General features: G+C 46.0%; 1 protein-coding gene across 2 annotated transcripts in view; it reads left to right on the top strand.

Annotated features, from left to right (window-relative positions):
- The first annotated feature begins 571 nt into the window (after nt 1-571).
- The window catches only part of Nxph1 (neurexophilin 1), a 316,808-nt gene continuing 297,202 nt past the window's right edge, over nt 572-20,177 (top strand). Inside the window, exons 1-2 of one of the 2 annotated variants that reach the window (XM_060374260.1) lie at nt 572-1,830; nt 2,656-2,819. In XM_060374260.1, coding sequence (XP_060230243.1) covers nt 2,766-2,819 — 54 coding nt within the window. In that variant the 5' untranslated portion in view covers nt 572-1,830; nt 2,656-2,765. Of the gene's footprint in view, nt 1,831-2,237; nt 2,372-2,655; nt 2,820-20,177 lie in introns of those variants that run through there. The other variant, XM_060374261.1, reaches the window with a different exon arrangement.

Here is a 20,177-nt window from a genome sequence, read left to right on the forward strand (position 1 = left end):
CAGCCCATGGTTAATATGTCTAAAGGACACCCTGAGTCTGGGTCACATGGACTGGAACAGAATCCACAGAGCCCGGAGTGTCCCAGAACTACACTTGGAGGAAAGAAAGTCTAAAGCTCATTAAAAACCATGATTCTATTTTGATGCTATGAACTCAGGCTCCTGAGGTAAATTTTGACTCAGTCCCTGCAGGTTAATATCAAAACATTGTCCTGCAGTGTGTATCTATCCGACCAAGGGAGAGAGAGATGACCAGAGGGTGCAGGACAAGAAGGCCTTGATTGATGTTCACCCCTGTGGCCTGAACGTGTAGAAGAGAAAGGCCTGGTCTCAGTCTTCATGGAGCTGATACCCAGCTTGAGTGCCCAAGAGGGTGTGGGCCACATAAAAAGAACAGGATTTGAGGTTTCGTGGTGGTGGTGGTGGGAATGCTGGGAGCCGGGGTGGGGGGGGCGTTGGGGGTGGGGAGAATGGAGATACAGAGAATGGGTGTGGAAAAATTTCAAACATAAGGAAAAAGATGCTGGAGGACATAGGGGAAGGAGGGAGGGGGAGAGGGAGAGAGGGAGAGAAAAGGAGGAGAGAGGGAGAGGTACAATATAGAAGACTCTTCCCCCTTCTTCCTTCGCCCAGCCTGCGGAGAAGAGTCCAGAGAGTCCAAGGTCGCACAGTCCTCTCTGCTGCCTCGCTCGCTGAATGGCTGGCGGTCCGCAGCATCCCCGCCTCTGGCCACAGCAGCCACAGGTTTACCGTTCCCGGCAGCAGCGCCCCTCCCGAAGCCAGCCGAGGCTCCCTACTCTCTTCTGCACCCACCGCTGCCCCGAGCACTTCCCCGCTTCACTTCTCGCCACTCCCCTGGAGGTCGCTCTCCTCCCAAGGACCCCCTCCCCCAAGAGGGCGCTTTGGCCACCAGAGACGCAGCAGGAGTCTTTTCTCCCTGAGGGCCAGGAGGCCCGCAGAGAGCCTGAAAGCGGGATCTAGTTACATGGGGTATTAATTAGTCTTTGAGGAATCGTTCACCCACGTGCCAATGTAATTGTCTGTGTCCGGACTGTGGGCACTGCCAGCCGCGGCCAGGAGGAGAAAACCCTCGCACTCACGGCGGGGCGCAGGAAGCGCGCTCTGCGGAGCGTCCCCCGGTGGCGGGGCAGGACCTCGGACAGCGCCCACGACTCCGGTCCTTAGTCGCTTTGGGGCTTTCCAGCCTTGCTGGTAAAACTGCAGCTGCCTCCAGCACCAGCAGCTTCCCAATTCTCGCCACCACACCCCTTCTTCTGGAACTGGGACTCAACGCGCCTGTTGTGTGGCTTTTATCTCTTCCGAAAGGCCCGCGTCTTATCGCTCAAGTTCAAGTCCGGAAGACTTGCCCAGTCTCTTCCCCCCACCCCCCCTTAAGTCATTCTCCATCCTCTGCCACGGCAGAGAGCCCGGAGTCCTGGGCTGCTGGTGTTAGTGCCAGCACAGGCAGCCCGGGTCGGTCGGGTGCAGCAGCCCGGCGCCTTCGCCTCTCTCCCTCCCTGCCTTTCTTCTCCTGTCGTCTTCTCTATCTGCCCCTCCTTCTCCTGCCTCTTAAGTTTCCTGCACCCGGAATCCAACTGTGCCAAGCCTAGGCTCCCGCGGACCAATCCGGATTGCGACCCCGGGCAGGGGGACAGCGACTCCGCCGAGGCTGGACGAGGCAGCTGGACCCGTCCTCCCTCGCCCGAGCATGGAGACGGAGCTCCAGGGAGGGCACGTCCCGGGCGCTGGAGACGCCAGGCCGTAGTAGCTCCTCCATGGAGCCCGTTCAGAGCGGTCCTTGCTCGCTGCATTTGCCTCCAGTCCTGTGCGGTACGTACCAGCCGCCCGCACTGTTGCTGGCGGGGACACCTTGGGGCAGGGTGGTGATCGCTCGGAAGGGGCAGCGGGGTGGAACTCTAGCTGGGCATAGAGCACGTCTGATAGGTGACCCTCACAGTCCCAGACAGGTCTCCGCTGTAGAAGTTCGCAACTGGCTGTGCTTCACGGCTCAAAAAAAAAAGTAGTGCTAGAGATGTGATTGTGTGTGTCTATCTGTGTTTCAGGGGGCTCGAATGGGTAAACTGAGCCCCACTTTCCTGCATGCAGATTTGCACCCCCTCCCATCTCACCGGCACTTAATCCGGGTCAGTTCTACCTACCCGTTTCTCTGCCCGCGCCCCCCTCGCTCAGTCTCTCGCTCGCTCGCTCGCTCGCTCCCGTTTGCTATCTCTCTCTCTCTGCTGCTGTGTACGTGTGTGAACCCTGCCAGGGCTGGCGAAGGACCAGCCGCCTCCTTTAGTCCCAGCCGCCCTCCTGTCAAACACTAGGGCAGGTCTGGCTGCCAGAGACAGTCGGGCTCCCTACCCAGCCGGTGAGCAGCTCCCGGTGTGCCTAACCGCCTCCGGCTTCCACCACTCGGCCACTGGCACCCGAGCCGCGCTGGGGCGCCGGGAGCCCCTCGCCACCGCTCAAGCCCGCCCGCCTGATCACCGCACTCGCTTGTCTCTGGAGCTGGATTGCCTGGCTTTTCCAATCCTCCTGTCCCCCTTCGCAGCTTTATTGGCTCGGTCCCTCCACACCGAGACCCCCTCTCCCCCGCTTGGTCATCAGCCTTGTCCGCGTGGTCATGGGATGTCTAATTTCATTTGTGTCTAGGCTGCTGAGAGCGCTCCCTGCTCTGTAAAGTGGATGTCAGGTGGATCTATGTTTTTGAAGGAACAAAGACTCAGCCAAGGCACCGCCAAGGAAGTTTGAGAGGAGGGAGGATGCAGGCTGCGGGCTGGTACGTGCTTCTCCTCCTGCAGCCCACCGTCTACTTGGTAAGTCGCGATCTGTCCGGCGTCTCTGAGATTCCCCCCCTAACCGGGAGGCCGAGCAACTTGGGGGGCGGGAGGGTGGCGAGGTCGCCAGTTCCGTGGGAGCTGCGTGCTCCCACAGGCAGTGGAGGAACTTTGGGGAGCTGCGGGAGTTTTCCAGGTTCTCCTGCCTATTTCTCGCTCTGTTCCCCCATCTCCGGATTGTGATTCTTAACAGCGACTAGCTTTACCTGTGCTCTGCGCGTCCAGAAGGCAGAGGCAGCTGGGGGGGGGGTAGGAGGAGGACGCCTTGGGTGGAAGGAGAAAAGTAGTGGGAATCGTGGAACTCTTAGCCCCAGTTCTTAACCCACCCAGTTTAAGGGAAAGTGCGTGGAGGTGGGGTTGAAGAACCGAACAGGAACCTACCCACCGCCCCTAGTTGGGATTTGTGGCACATGAAAAAGTGCTGGTAACTTCCTGATGCTTACAGGGGTGCAGCTGGTGTGCGTTTACCCACGGCCACACACTGAACGACCAGGCAGTTAGGGCAGAGGTACACCTGCAGACAGAACCCTCCCTCTTCTTCCGAGCCCTGGTTCTCATTAAACAGCCGAACCGTAGTTTTAGCGAGGGCTTTCTTTTTGGGGGAAATGGCAGGCCTTGTCCCTAGGGAGAGAATCTTACCCATAGCCCCCCCCCCCCCCGCCCCTGTCCAGGTTCCTCCAGAAACAGTTTTCTGCGGTTTGGACCTGACACAGTCTTAGCACAGAAGCAGGGCGGATCGCATTTGTGTGATTTGGGAGTTGACACCACAGCGAGCCTAGCGGAGTGTGACTTCTTTCGGGTCTGATTCCTCGGAGGTCCAGGGACACTGGATTTCTGCCGGCAAAGTTGAGTCTATGGCTCAGAACCGGCTTCCGGGAGGCGGGATTGCCCCGAGAACTCCAGGTGTTGGGGGGGGGGGGAGCGCAGGCGCTGCGGTACAGCAGGAGTCCCCTAACCCGCTGGATAAATGTCACTAGGGGTGGCGTTAGTGTCGTCCACTCCCAAGAGCTACCGAATCCACAAGGCTGGAAGCCGTAGTGTGCTATCCCCGCGAGCGGCCGTGTCGTTCGGCCTCCGCTCTGGTGCCTGCGATCGCGGGGCTGAGAGTTCCGTGAATCCGGTACCTACGCGCGCGAGTGTGTGTGAGTAAGTGTATTTACCCGGTTCCGGCTTCCGGCTGCATCTCAAGAACCCACAGGGTTGCCACTTTCCACCTCCATCTCCTGATTGTAGCAGGAGCAGACGCCAGAGGGCGCTGCGCATCAATGTCCTCGCCCACAGGACACCTTGGGGGTAAACAGGTGAAAGCCAGGGCAACCAATCCAAAAGAACAGCTTTTCCGACTGTCGCGGGCCCGTGCTTTCCCCGGCAGACCGAAGGCAAAAGATGTCCTTCCTATTTCCTACCTTCTGTCATCATCGCTCCCACCTGTGTCCCGTAAGCCCACCGACACCGAGGACCCGGAGTTGGAGGGCAGAAAGTACCATCAAAGGAAACACAGCATTTATTGTGTTTATAATTTTTAATTGGGTAAGGTGGGAGGGAGTGACAAGTGAAAAGTGAAAGCCGCGGCGGAGGAACACCAATGGTTCCCCGGATCGTCATACCAACTGTGCCCCTCTTCTCCGCACACCTTTAGGAACGATTCGAACCCTAGGACTGTTCTTATGTCCTTGGGCTGTGCTCTCTCTCACACACACAAGGCCAGGGCTCTCCGCTATGGAGCAGTTTATTGCTTGAGGCCGGTATTTCGATAGTCTGGAAAATAATCTATCAAAAGCAGAAGTGAAATCAATACGTTGTGTTAAATTTTAAATGTGTTTGTTGGCAGTTAAACCGTTTTCCGCTCATTACAACAACAGTGCTGGATTTATTCTAATGCGCCGCGTTCTCAACAACAAGCGCATTAATTCTCCTTTAATTGTAAACTGGGAGCATTTGAAAACCATTCAGTGTGCAAATTATGCTGATTCAATTACAGTTTAGTTGCAGACTTCATTACCTGAATGCCTTTTGGCAACACAGAGAAAGGAGACAATTTTTCCAATTTCACTCAAAACAATACGAAATGTGAACAATAAAAAAGAGAAGGCGATTTAGAAGTCCATTCTTTTCTCCCCAATCTAAAGTTGTTTTGTGTGTCGGGGATTAGAAACCACACACACCACAAAAACAAAAGGCTGGTGGCTGTGACCCAAGACAGTGTTCCGAGGGAGGGATTGCAACCCCACAGCTATTTGCCAGAAAAATTCCAGGCTGTTTTCCTGGGGAAGGAAGCTGACTTTTACCATAAAAATGGGTTCCAAAGGATGAATTGGGCACTTAGGGTGGTTTTAGGTAAATGAAGAAGTAGGGAGTCTTGATTAAAACTCTGTAGCAACGAACAGATGAAAACACACACACACACACACACACACACAGCTTCTTTTCCTGAGTTTCATTAAATACCAGCTACAGCAACAGAACTAAGCATCCATTTGTGACTGCATCCTAGGACATGTCAGCCCTTTGCAAAATCCTGCAACAGATGCACACAGCTTAGCAGTACCAGCACCAAGGTAAACTCTAGGAAGGTGTGGTGGAGAAAAAACAAAAACAAAAACCCAAAACATTTTTTTTCCTTGAGCTGTTATGAACCAGGGAGGAGCTAATACATAATTCTTTGCTTTTGTGAATGACACCATCAGTTAACTGACTGAAGCATTCTGTGGCTTGCCTCCTAGCTAGTGTTGCCAGTCCACCTTTGCTTTATGGGTGTGGGATCTCAGACACATTTCCCGAAGACTATTCCCCACATTTTGAGCAAGGCTTGTTTAGATGTCTCCTATGCAGAAATATTGTAGGTCACTGTTTATAGGACATGAATTTAAGTGTCTGAATTTCGAGAGTCATTCTTATGAGGAGCAAGCCTCTGTCTGGTAGGCCAGCATGTGAGTGAATGCTCACAAGGTGTGTTTCTTGGTCCAGAGGTCTCTGAATGCCTGTCTTAAGTTGAGGGGTTTTATTTCTTTCATTTTTATTTTACTATGTGTTTATTGAAAGATTGGTCTGTCTTGTTTTATACCAGAAGCTTATTTTTGTATTGCAATGGGAAATTGAACACAGACAGCTTTGCAGATCTACCTTCTGAAACCCATTATCTTGAGTTCTCAGCTTTCACAACTGGGTAAGCCCTAACCATAAAAAATAAATTCATTAATAATAGGAAGTAGGAAACCATTCTTTATAAACAAATGTAAGGAAAACTACTGCTTACTAAATGTTGTGTACTTCGGATTTAAACATCTGAACAGCGGAAGGAAACCTATGGTGTAATGTGTTATCTTTATTAAAGTCCTTCACTCTTTATTCTGTATCAGTCCTGGACCAATTTCAGGATATTCTGAATACAAGATAATGAGATAACCAGACTATAACCTTTAAGTTTAATTAAAGAGCGCACTGAGTAAAGTGGACAGATACGGTCTCTTGTTTTAAAAAAAAAATGGGTAGGAAGGGTTATAAACTAATTTATTCCCAAGGGGTTGCATTGAAGACCACACTAGGGAAGAGGGAGAGGTTCTCTCAGTGGAGAATGTGACACCTCAGAGAGCAAAGTGAAAGCACTGCTGAGTATGTGAAGAAGAGTGACTCAGACACTGAGTCCAGAGACTCTGACAAAGGATAGATGCTGTGTTTGTCATCAGTTGTACATTCAGTCACAGCACTATCTTCATGGAGAGGCGCCATCAGTTTTGCAAGGAATTTCAAGAGCTAGTAACTTGGTTGCTTTCTTAGCCCCAATAGGTAAGAATTAAAAATCTTTTCCAAACCTTTGGACCTAACGTTTGGGCTACCTATTTGCACCAATTTGGGTTTTTTTTGTGACGTGACTTTTACATCAGTTGTTTAACTGAGTTTTAAAAGTGTTGAATATGCCTGCAGAGCTTATACTGCCAAATTGCTAGCAGGTAAACCATTAGACAAATTTAACTCACTATGAAAGTGTCTGTTAGGGATTATGAAGGCCGAAGGAAAGCAGGTACCCAGATCTGGTCTAGCCTTTGAACTGGGTCTGTATACTTCTCGTCCCTCGAAGATTAAGCTAGTTGCCCACTGGAAGCGTTAATCAGTTTGAAATTATTCCTTATAGCAGATAAAAAGAGCTACCTAGTCATGGCTGTTTTCTGTTAAAGCTTGTTCTTGGAAGCAGCCTAAAAATTTTCTTCTTAGGCCAAATTTCCCCCCTTTTCTGCCCCAGAGCTTAAGTCCAGATACAGGACCAAGCTCAGATGCTTTGAGGAGCCTGTAGCTCAGCAGCACAGCAAGAGGTCTTGTCAGCCCCAAGGAGCACATCTGCAGGATGGAGAGAGGGCCTTGCTTCTTCCTGGTCCTTTCTCAAAAGGCTCAACCCCACCTTGGCAGGAAAGGAGCTCTCAGTGACTGAGAAGCACTTGGGTAGTTCACCCCTTTGTCCCATTTGCAGGAGTATTGTAGCCTTGGGCCTTCTAGTGAGAGCTTCCAAGATACTGCCTTCCACATTGGGAGCAGAGGGAGAGAAAACCAGAATTTCACCAATTCTGTCTGTGGTATGTTCCCAGAGGCTATTAAATTTGTGGCTCCTTTTGTGTGAGGCTGATTTCTATTTGGCTTTAAATTGTTGATGGCTATTTCCCCCTTAATGAAAGTGTTGTCTGGGTGAAAAATATATCCGGTGGAAGGGAAATTGGTTGCTTTTTTTTGAGATAGGTGCCCAATGTCCTACTTTTCTATCTGAGGGAAGATTTTCTGCAGACTACAGAAATTGACAGCATTGTCCAGATAATAACCACTGTCGACAATATTTTCAAAAGGGCATTTGAGTGATGAAAGCATATGGATATTGCTTTTTCAAATAAGCAATTCTCTGTCCTGGGCGTCTTTGATTTTATAAGGGGTGGGGAATGGAGTTGGGGCGCATCGAGGGAGGAAGGGCCACGTACTGGCAGAGGTGTCTGCTTCCTGTCCGCCCAGTCCTGGAATACTGGAGTATTCGTCGCCCTTCGGCTGGAGTTCCAGGATCCTAAGAGACCGCCAGTGAGGTGCTCCAGCTCAAGAGTCAAAGGGGAATCCGAGGAAGGGACAACAAGCCTTGCGCTCCTCTGCCCTCATAGCAGGCCAGCGCAAGCCCTGCAAGTTTGTCGGCTTTCCAAAGGCAGGCTAGAAAGGGCGCATTCTTTCTTTCTTCCTTTTGTAAACAGAAAATGTCTAGCTTTGAATCAGTTCAAGAAAGTCCCCTTGGGACAATTCTGTCGTCTTGGAGCTTCCGATCTCATTTTAAGACCTAACAGTTGTCACCATTTTAATTAAAGGGAGGAGGAGGGCAAAGCTGTGAGCCGCGCCGTCGGGTCAGCGGCTTCTGTGCGCCGCGGAGTCGCAAGGCGGGTCCCGCTGTCGCCTTCAGCCGCCTTCTCCGGGTCACAGTTCTTCCGGGCCCGCCTCGAGTTTGCTGGAAGTTGCGGCCTTGATTTATCCGCTAGTCAAGTTCGAGATCAGCTCTTTTTCACGGCGTCAGCACTAACCCCTCCCGGAGCTCGGTAAACACACAGCGCTCATTTTTCTGCTGCAGATTGGCATGTTGACGACTCTGCTCGAAGGAATGTGACAATAAAGTGGGGAACCAAAGCTTGGCAAGCACTTAATCAAGGATAAAAAGGTTCCGCTGTAAGGATGTCACTCAATTTATTGTGAAAGTCGAATGAATTACGTTTAATGAAAGTGCTCCCCAGATGAATATTACCAGCAATTTCCTGAGCTGGCTCTGTCAGCTCGAGATGAGGAAATGCCAACCCAGATCAGAAAAGAGCGCCTGTCTCAATTACTGTGCAGGCTTTCCAAGCGCGGCGTTTTATTGAGATGATATGTGTTGGCTGCTGCTTTCGTGCCCCTCCCGGGCGCCCGAGAACATGTTTGTTTATTTTTCAACTTTGTAGTCAGTCTGCCCTCTCCGGTACTGGCTGTTGTTTAAACTTCTGACCAGCGTGCTGCCTCCCCGCTGCCGGCTGCAAACCTAAGCACCTACTCTGCAAACAGCTTTTATGGAGACGAGGGCTGGCTGTGTGTGTGTGTGTGTGTGTGTGTGTGTGTGTGTGTGTGTGTGATGTACGGAGAGCATTCCCTTGCTGGGCTGCCCTTTACCGTGGAAGGCCCTCCTCCTCCCCATCTAATCCAGAGCTCTGGAGGGTGAAAAATCGAGTTGCGGGGAGTCCCGGGCGGTGAAGCTAGGAGCTGAGAGGGGGTCCCGGGAGTGGCGAGAGGGCAGAACGAGCCCCTCAAGTTCACTCTTCCTTGAAATGAATGAGGGTATTTTACTGGCGCAAGCCGGAAATGGGGTGGGAGTGAAGTGGGGGGTGGGGATCCACAGGCCCAGGCGGAGCACATCGCCTCATCTGCATGAGAATGGAGAACCGGGATGCTTTTCTTGTAGGGTTTCTTTCTCCGACAACGAGACAAATTGTTGCTCGGAAGAGCTAAGTGTTTCCTTAGAGACTAACTGGCTGGGTGGGGAGGAGGGGTCTCTGCGTGTCCGGCAAAGCTGACTGCAGCCCGGCCTCACCCCCGTTTCCCCGGCGCCCTAATAGAAACCCAGAGGCTGCCAAGGGCTCGAGCCAAGTATAGGTACACTTGTCCCTCGGGGGATGGGGGGGCTCTTCCCCCGCACACCAGGAGCTAAGTCCTAGCCTCCCCGACCATTCCAGGTTGATTTGGAAGACCATTTCAGTCACCTCTGTAAGAACCGAGAAACTTTTTTTTCGACGTAGCAGTCTTTCACTCCGCAACTCACTCCTCTACCCAAAGACGCAATGTCCAGGTTAGGAAGGTTTCCAGACCAACTCGGCCACGTTCGCTCACTTCGTCGTCCGCTCTTTGCCTCCTGTGACCAGGAGGAATGCCAGCAGGCTTTGTGAAAATATGGTCACAGCGTTCTTGTCTTTGGAGCCCATGCCGTCACACGGGAAACTTTTGGTCTCCTTCACCGACCTTCAGTGCTCCGGGAAGTGCGGGCTGGCCGGCGGCGGTACTCCAGCTCGAAGCTCTTTAGTGGACTGGGGAGCGAATCCGCGGGGTGCCTCCCTGAGGCCTGGAGAGCCGTCTTCAGCACCACGGCCAGCGCCTCAAGCTCCGCCCCGCCTGGGGCTCAGGGCCTTCACCGCAGTCCTTAAAGTCGAGTTAGGATGCTGGCTGTCCGCGGACCTCCCTAACCAAGCGGCTGCGGTTTTAACAACCCGCTTTCCACTGCCAATCATCCAGGAACACCAAGCTCCAATCGCTAGGCCCCTAATGTGTTCCGTGGTCAGAACCCCCTCCTCGGACTCCGTCTGGGGTTGGGGGAGTCACGTGATTGCCAGTTTAGTAAAGGCGTGGGCGGGGCACGAAAATCCTCGCTTCTCTAACTTTTTCTGTTTATTAAATCAATCTTTCCCTCCAATCAGAAACATGTATCATGTAGTGTGCAGCTAGAAGACTCTTTAGCAATGTGTAAGTCACAAATGAGGAAAGCGAGGCACAGAGAGGGAAACTGTCTTTCTTTTCTCAGGAACAAAATCTCTCTGTATCGGCCCCAGCACCCTCACTGAGAAGTGACTGGAGCTATCCAATCGCCGTGACGGATCGGGCGCCTTTAAAATGTTGAGCTCTGGGGTGGGAGAGAGTGGGGGGAGGGGTGCACGAGAGTCCTAATTATTATGAATTTCTAAAGGATAGTAATTATTCACGGGGAGCAGGACAAACCACTGCCTGGGCAAGGGAATCGATATATTTGCTATCGAAAGTGCCTGGCTTGCCTTTAATGCAGACGAATGGGGACACAGCCTCATTATTTTCCGTGGTTAGGTTCTCCGGCGTGGGGCCTGATGCAGCGTGGAATCTATCATCATTAGACCCGGGATGCGGCGGGGGAGTTCCTTTTTACTTAACAAACAACAACAATAATCTGACCTAACTCCCCTCCCCGCCACCCCCCCAAAAGACCCTCTTCGCACCATCACGCAAGCAGCTCCCCCCCCGCGCCCCCCTTGTGCGCTCTCCTACTCCCCGGGACCGCTCTGCGCGCACGCCAGAGCTGACACCGCAGTCACTTAAAGTGTTCGCAGCCAGTCCCTGCTCAGCAGCGGCCACACAGCCGACGCGATCCAGAAATAAACAGAATAGTACCAGGCGCTGGCGCTAGGGGTTGTCTGTGTCAAAGGCTAAGGTTGGCTAGGAAGTTGTCTGATTCTCTTGCCTTAGCTGAGTCAATCCTTTCAAGGCGGCCGGTTCCTCAAATCTCGGCAGTGTTAAAGGAGCGGACATCTCGCAGCTAGTGCTCCATGAACCCGCAGGAGAAGTTAGTTTGCAGGAAGATGAGTTCCAGGGACAGAAAAGAAAGAAAGGGAAGATTTTTGGCTCAGTGTCCCTAGTATTCTTTAAGGTTGGGGGGGGAGGGCATCCCCACCCTGCTTCCTCTTTGTGAAATTCTTTTTCCCCAGAGGCCAGTCTTCCACAATCCTTCCAGACCTAACCAGGAAAGGGCCCTACTCCACCCACTGACGTCACCGAACTATCCGTGGTCCTGTCCACCGGGTCTCAAACGTTCCTCAGTTTCCCCTTACTTTTCCAGCCTTATCTCCCTGGCACAGTCCTCACAGAGGTTTCCTGATACCCCGGTGAGCGGTTTTGGGAGTGAAACTTTTTGACTGTCTCCTGAGGTGTCTTAGTTAATACGATTAACTGGGGTGTGCATCCTGGTTTGCGAGTCCTAGTCTTCTTTACATGGCAAGTCCCTCGTATTACAGCCTACTGACTGCACAGGAAACAGACGCAGACCTAAGGAAACCTAAGTCCTCCTTCGGTAAAGGAAAATTGTTATGCTCATAACAAGAACAAGAGCGACAAAACCGTGGACTCTCAGGCGTCGGACTAAAAATATCTGACACCACCCCGCCTCCCCCTTCCCATTCAACTTTCTTTTCTTTGGAGCAACCATTCATGTTATACACAGCTACCCGAGTGCCTTTATTTCATTGTTCCTAGGGACAGCCAGCCAACACAATACTAGGGCTATATGATCTACTGGCATCATTTCCTCTCACCATCTTCATTTTTAGAGGCTTTATAATTAAACCCTGTGAGATATATGGGACATACATCCAGTGGAGAGCCTTTTTATTTATATTTATATAGCATGCTGAGAAGGAAAATTAAAGAAGTGCTTATATTGAAGTAATAAGCCTGCTTTGATGTTAGAAGAAATGTCCTTTTAATTTACTTTTATTCAAGACTAGAAAACTATCTCTGGGAGAGCAGACCCCATAGTCATGCTTCTTTGCAGAGAGGTCCCACTAATGTAAAAAAAAAAAAAATGTTTACTAGCTTGTACTAACTTACATGAACAAAAGGCCAGGCTTCTACTTACCATGGCAAAGCACCCTCTGATGCAGGCAGCTGAACAGAAAGATAAGCTGCCGCAGGGTCCTACATTCTCCTCGCCTCTCTACGTCCAAAGTCTATCACCGTGCACAAACTCACACATACCATAATAGGGCCTCGAAGAGACAGCACGGTGATCCACAATGCAAACTGGTCAAATTTTGATAAAATCGACGATCACAGACTGAAAAAGGGAGGTGCTGATTTTCCTGCCCAAGAGGTTATTTTTTAGAAAAGTTGTGGTAGAAAAGTTTAGAGGAATTTTCTTGGTCTTGAAGATTCTTTTTCTTTTACATTAACACATACATGTACACGAGACACGCCATTGATAGCTAGGTGTTTCTGTATGTCTGTTTCTTTGAAGAAGGTCATGGAAAACTATCTAGGGGAAATTTTTCCTCCTCTAAAGTTCTTGTCTTTACGTTGTCAGCTTGCATTTTCCAGCACATATTCCTTAATACCTGTGAGTATTTTCATCTATAACATGAAAATAACGTTGGTTGAGAGAAATCCCGGGTATGATAACTGGAAAGTCAGCCACCTATACATACTCTGATTGGTCTTCGGATGACGATTCTTCTCTCTGTAACCTTGTAGCTGGATGTTATTAGAGACCCACAGGTATATAAAACAGCTTATATAAAATTAATGGACTGCTTTACATTCACAACCTCCTACTTGTGAAGCCCTTGTAAAATATTGCACCTGTTTAAAAGAGGAAGATTATAAAGTCAAGTTTGCTGTGCAATCGATAGTTGTAAATGGTTCAGTGAAATATTTGATTGTTTTGAGTGAGTTCGACAATGTGATGGAAATTTTATTGTCCGTTTTTGTGCACTGATGTGCTAATCATAAGGTTGTCCCTTCTTTTATGTACTTGACTCATTTTGAAACTGATTGTTAAGATTTCAAGGTAATGTCTAAGGACATAATAAAATGTTCTGGGAGAGATCTATCTCTTATCTTACCAGATTAGAAAGAGGTCCGCAGGTCACGAGGAGGTCACAGATGAGAAAAAAACCCTCCAAGAGCATTTTATTATTTTGTTTAAAATCATCAAAAGCATATTTATGGAAGTTGTGTCCTGTTGTTTTTTATTTGAATTTCTGAATAAGTAAATGGACAGAAAATTTTGTTTCATCACCCAACTTCATAAAAATGACCTTGTAAATACAGATTACCTTATTTTTTAAAAAGAAATTTCTTGTTATTTGGGCAATATTTGGAAAAATTTCAGATCTCTTTCTTTTCTTCCTTAAAACAAATACAAAACTATTTTCTCAACTGTTCTATGACTTGACTTGTAGATATTTACAATATGTCATAGGCCTCACTATGAACTTTTGTTCTCTGCTCTGCATTTTCACCATGAGGACGGAATCGCTGAAATTATGCATGTTCAAAGCCATGGGAACATTCTCAAATCTTGTTTTCTTCCCTACGGGAGACTCAGGTTAACTAGAATCATTCTTGTCTCTCTAGTAGATCTGTTCTCTGCATCAGGTCCTCCAAATTAGTAACAAAATGCCATGATTTAGCCAACAGGTGGGTTGATTGCTGATGTTGGCCAGAATTTGATGGGAAGCTCTAAAATCTATGAACCGGACTCTCTTAGGCCCATTACACTTCTTGCTTAAAAAACTTCAGTGAAGATGTCACTATTAATCCAAACTTAATTTTCAAGCTTATTGGCATAATATCGTAATTTGTTGTTGGGCAGCTGGGTTTATAGCAGAGTACAACCTGACCTTTGCCATTGAAAATGTGAAACACTCTTAGTCATGTCATCAATTTGTGGATAATTTCTTGTACCACAGTGCCATTATTTATTGTTCTTTAGAATTAAATGCGGAGGTAAAATGAAAAGTACTGTGTGTAGAAAGAAGTTATTCATGTGCTGTACTGGCTACTATTTCTTTGGTCTTGATGTGAGATATAATTGCTATTGATGTGAAGAACCTGAAGAACATGGCACTGTTTTTGCCTCCTCCACAAGAAGTATTTAGTTGAATGATGAGCCCCTCATGTTAGATTTGGACCTTATTTCTTTTTGTTTAACAAGGCAGAATTAAGAGCAGCTATACCAAACAGGCCAGCAGAGTTTCTAGTCATCATCAAAGTAATGCAGAGCTGATGTTAGCATCCCATGAGCCAGACTCTCACTTTCTTATCTGCACCTCCTGAAAAATTGTTCATAGAGAGGAACACAAAAAGAAAATGTAAAGGAGAAGCACAAAAAAGAAACTATTTGGCCATAGATGTTTAATCTTGCTTTGCATTCTTAACTGAAATCCTTTACAATTAGAATTGCACTGAGTAATGGGAGGCCAGACAGATTCATGCCGCTTGAGACTTTGCGCAAGCCCCACATTCCATAACAAAATGTAGAAAGGAGAGTTGGGGATGCGTGGGTTAAGGATGAATCCACATCTTTAAAGATGATTGATATTCCCCCAAAGATGTCAGCCAGTTTCCATTTGATGGGTAACACCTTGGCCTCTGAGCCCTTACCAACAAGGAAGTCATGGGGAAAATGGAAGCATGAGGAGGAGAAAGTGAGTAACTCTTTCCATTCCAATGAACGAAGACTTGCACAAGAGGGAGAAAATAGGTCCATATTTGGTCATCCCAGGATATTTTCTTCAGCTCCTTTGTTGCAATTTTTAAAGGATACAACATTCAGAAATACATTTCTTTTTTAGAAAAATTAAGATGAAAGAAATTTTTTTTTGTCCTAAATTCTATAACCTTGAGCAAATGTCACTATTTCAGATTCTCCCTCAGTTTCGTTATTTGTAATATGTGGCTAATAATTTCCCCTGCTTAGTAGAGGAGTCACTGAGTTAAGGTGGTAAAGAACTTAGAAAGATAGGCAGAATACAACTCTGACACTGACTTTATAAAAACAAATATTGCTGCCTTTTACAGAGAAAGGTTTTCTGAGCCAGCTCTCCAGATACTGCCTGCAGAGTACCTCGGATAGATGACATACAGGAATTAGGTGATGGCTACCTAATTTCTTTGTTTAGCTTTTCTAGTAGTTGATTGTTGTACAGCCACACATCACTTTCCAGAAATAAGTATTTGTTTAGTTTGGATAGTATGCACTGTGACTGAAACCAGGGGGAGAAAGTCCCTTTGATGGAACAGATCGCAGGCAGGGTCAAAGACTAGGCGGCTTCATCCAGAGGAGGAATCTTGTGATGTTTTAATGTCGGTGGAAAATACTAAGAGCTGGTACTGAGATATAATTTGGGGGTGGTTTGTGAACAGTGCTTGCTTTTAATTTAGTTTCTAACACTTAAAGTTCTTTTAAAATTTGTGCACAGTGAGATAAAAAACTAGAAGCCTAGTGGGCTTTAAGATACAAGCGTGTATGGCCAGGTGGAGTTTGACTTTTGGAATTCATTTTAGGTGAGCACCTGGGTGTGACATCTCATGAACTCCCAGAAAAGTGCATAAGTTAGTTTGTTAGAATGAGAACCTCACTGCCCTTATCCTATGCTGCTTAAGGCTTGTATTAGCCACCGCATCCATCCTTCAAAGGCATTGGAGAGGGTGCCCAAGAAGAGGTTCCTTTTTAAAATTTTAACATAAACACTTGGTGACTGAAATTTACCAGAGAGCGGGGAAGATGTAGAAATAACACTGAAGATAAAACGTTCCGTCTTCCTGTGTCATCAGAACCAGGTCCTTGCACATGCCAGGCAAGTGCTTTACCACCGACTTAGAATTTACTTCTCTTAAAAATGCTATGAGATGATATTAGTAAGGTTTTGTTGCTATTATTAATATTCCCATGTTATTATGCCCATCTTGGTGATTTTCATAGTTCCTCATTTCATAGATGAGGAAATAAATGGGACATTGAAAGTATAATTGATGAAAGACAAGATTTCATTTCAGTTGATCTTATATTTGAGTCAAAGCTTTTAGCTATTATAATTGTTTGGGTATTGATCTTTATATATACATATCTGTATTTATCTATACACATACAATTGTGGGTCGGAATACGAGTCTCGTTCAAATTAAAAAATAATTTTCTTGGCCTTCCTCTGGGAAGATCTTAGCTGAGTAACTGGAGTATGTATAAAATTTCAGGTGTTGCTCCTGTGGTTCAGTGGTTTCATTAGATTAACTGGGGATGGTCTCATTAACTGGGGATAGTCTCACCAATATACGATAATTGCGATCTTCAGCTTCCAGTGATTGTATGTACGGCATAAGGCATTTAGGAAATCTGCATTTATTGGCCTGACTAATATGAAAAATGATCACTGGGTCTCAGGGTAACATAAGTTAGATCAGGGCATAAGGTGCTGGGTCACAGTCATCTGTTGTGGACTTTAAAATGATGCATAACATCTGTATCAGACTTAACAAGTTACTCAAAGGTTTCTTTGAATTACTTGCTGTGCCTGGGCAGGTAGAAGTGAAAGGGAAAGGGAGGAGGGATTTTTGTTTGTTTGTTTGTTTGTTTTTCTTTTTTCTTTGGTGAGGAGTCCCTCACACACGTACCTCTAGTTTTCCTGGGATGTTTATTTTCAAGGATTTTGTTTGGTCTTATCAGACACAGAGAGATGAAAATCCATAGCCTTCTCCAGTGGAATCTTTACAGACAAATACAAACCTAGAAATTTAAAATAAATACATCTGCTTAGCTTTTAAAATATGTGACAGTAAAGAAAAGTCCAAGATGGTTAAGTTCAACATATGTATTTTGATTACATTCTGATTGTGTGATTTTAAATGAAAGTAGCAAAACTCCCACAAAATACTTTATAGAATTTCATATAGACTCCAGAACTCTTTCTATTTACTAAGAGTAAAAGTAGATTCAAGATTTTCCTGACCAATGTAAAAATCCTCTGGCAGGAGAGATGATGGGAAAGAGTCTATTTCATTTCAGCCTTGTGCTACATTTGACCTTGGGAGAGCTTAGTTGTGCCTTGGGGCAAAAAATTAAATGTTCCATTTTGTAGCAGTATCATCTTTCACCTTTATGTGGATTTAAAAATGTAAATAAAATTGCTTTCTGTAAATGGTACACATGAAGGTCATGTTCATACTCTCTGCAAGAATTCAAAATGCCATTTGAGCCATCATTGGCTCAATGGATACTAATATGTTCTATTAGTTTCTAGTAATCTACTTTTTAAGAATTTTATGGCCCCATATTTTTATGCCTAGTTCCTAGTTTGTGAAATAAGAAATCAGAAATAAACCTTTTAGCACTTCATTGTAGACTTATTTATAGAATGTGTGCTTTCAACTCTGAACTTTTAAAAATGCCAAACCTTCCCAGAATACATTTCCTTAGTCATTAAAATGGCCTGGATGGAAATCTGTAATGAGAGAAGAATATGCTCTTGAAAGAGGTGTGTCTATTTCCTTTTCCAGTTATCAGCTGTACTTTTTCCTGTGTATTATTCTCCAGAAAATACGGTTTGGGATCCTTAGCAACAGTCAATGGTCTTAGAATTTAAAGTAACTGCTTCTTTCTTTGAGAGAAGAAGGGGTTTGAATTCTTTTCCTTGCAATTTGGATAATAAGACCCTGGTACATCCTTGTATTTAATTGTCATGATTTTGATTGTTAATGACATTTGATTGCTTTTTCTGGAGGCACCTGTCAGCCATTCGGAAGCACAGATGGCTTTGTCAGCGTCAGGAGGAATTTCTTTTCCTTACTGACCTTGAGCTACACAACTAATTTGGGGAAGATGTGCAAGTTTTCTGTCTTTCTTTGAGAGATTATTTGATCATTGGGCAATGATTTTAGATCACTGGTTTTCAAAAGCTTCTAGGTTATTATTATTTTACGGTGAAGAACTTCGAAGTGTGATGATTCTTCATCGACGGAGGTCATGTGATAAGGTGAGAGTTCATCCTGTTTGCTCAGGATGCTTCTGCTTAATGCCTTTTCATAAGTTATATCCCCCCTGCGATTTTTTTAAGTATACTCGTTTGGATGATAAATTATTTAAACTTACATACAATGCAACGTTCAAATGGAACTGAGATAGGTTGGTTATGAGTCTTTATGAAATGTTAGTGACAGTGGAAGAATGTCCTGTAGGTAAGATGAGTGTTCACCTTTATATGCGTCCTTTCCTGCTGGGCTTCAGGTCCCAAGGCACTCACTCAGCATCTATTACTATGGAATTCCTCATGGAAAACAGCCCATACCCCTTTCTTTAAAAATCTTGTGATAGTTTAAATGAAAATCGAGTACTACAGTTAGTCATGAGAAAAGACTGATTAGCCACTCCCTAATGTTGGAGGAATTAAGTGTAGGGAGGTGAACGTAGAGTTCACAAAATGGCCTTTGTCAGTGCTTCTCAAGTAAAGAGACACACAGGAAAAAGTTCACCCTAACCAGGACACTCTCTTGATAAGGACCTTTCATTATGAAGAATCACTGAAACACTAAAGAATTTTGCTTTTTAAATTGCTGGCTCAAAAGAGTCTCTTTAGAAGTGAAAAGTGTGTGTGTGTTTTGTGTGTTTAGAAAAAGGTAAAATAAAATCTTCAAGCTAGCCACGGAAGAACTCAAGGTATGGTTGAAGGCTCATTTTGCCAGATTATGTCTTCCTACCCGTAGAATGTTGACTGTGTCTTTTCATGTGTTGTGTCTCTAGATCCCAGCTTTCTAGGCTGACAATTCCATACAACTTTTTGTTATAGTCTTTTTGTCAATATATTGTTACTGATGAAGCTTCAGGCCTACCTGTAGGCCTACTTAATAGTCCTCCTTCTCATTTTTATCAATACTTATTATAAACATCAAAGATATATTTTTCCTTTAATATCATAGTTTATCCTTTTCTTTTTTGAGATAGGGCCTTGCTATGTAGCACTAGCTACCCTGGAAACTCACTATGTAGACCACGGCAGCCTCCAGCCTGCATTCTCCTTTCTCAGGGCCTGAAACACTGTAACTATGTAGGTGTGTGCCATCTCTAGTATCTCCACCATTTTAACATATTCCACTTTAAGGCTCCTGAATGCCTTAACACTAAAAATGTGAGCGAATCATGCTGACTGAATGAGTTATTTGTTCACCCTTTAACTCAAGAGTTTTCTCATGATAAGGAATTAAACCTATTAGTCTCCAAAGAAGAGGCAATCAGTGACAATTGGACGGGGCAAAGAAAGCATTGTTTCATGTTTGTATCTAGCGGCTTGACCTGCTTTTTTAATACAAATCATGTTTAGAGCTTAAGGAGGATGCTAATTGCTATAACCTAAAGCAGAAAATTCTCCCATGCACAGGGTAGTATGTTTCTTCTATATAACACTTTAGCTTTTCCAAGTTCCTAGTTCATTTTGTGCCTTATCTTGCAGTGACTAGTGCAGTCATAGAATTGGGGCTACTCACAGATAAAGATTTTCTTAGTTAGGGTTACTATTGCTGTTATGAGACACCATGACCAAAGACATCTCAAGGAGGAAAGGTTTTATTTCACTTAAACTTCCAGATCATAGTCCATTGCTGCAGGAAGTCAGGACAGGAACTCAAGCAGGGCCAAAACCTGGAAGCAGGAGCTGATGCAAAGGCCATGGAGGGGTGTTGCTTACTGGTTTGCTCACCATGGTTTGCGGAGCCTGCTTTCTTATAGAACCCAGGACCACCAGCCCAGGGATGGCACCACCCACAATGGTCTGCCCCCCCCATAGATTGCTAATTAAGAAAATGCTCTACAGCTGGATCTTATGGAGGTATTTTCTCAATTCAGGTTCCCTTTTTCTAGATAACTCTAGCTTGTGTCAAGCTGACATAAAACTATACAGCACAAAGATGAAGATCCTCAATTTTCAGAGGTATGTGTTTGACAGTCTTTCTCTCCTTTCTCTGCCCATGATGCACTAAAAATTATGAATGGGTACATGTTCTCTTTAAAAAGAG

Source organism: Meriones unguiculatus, chromosome 21 (genome assembly GCF_030254825.1).
Source record: "Meriones unguiculatus strain TT.TT164.6M chromosome 21, Bangor_MerUng_6.1, whole genome shotgun sequence".
Lineage (NCBI taxonomy): Eukaryota > Metazoa > Chordata > Mammalia > Rodentia > Muridae > Meriones > Meriones unguiculatus.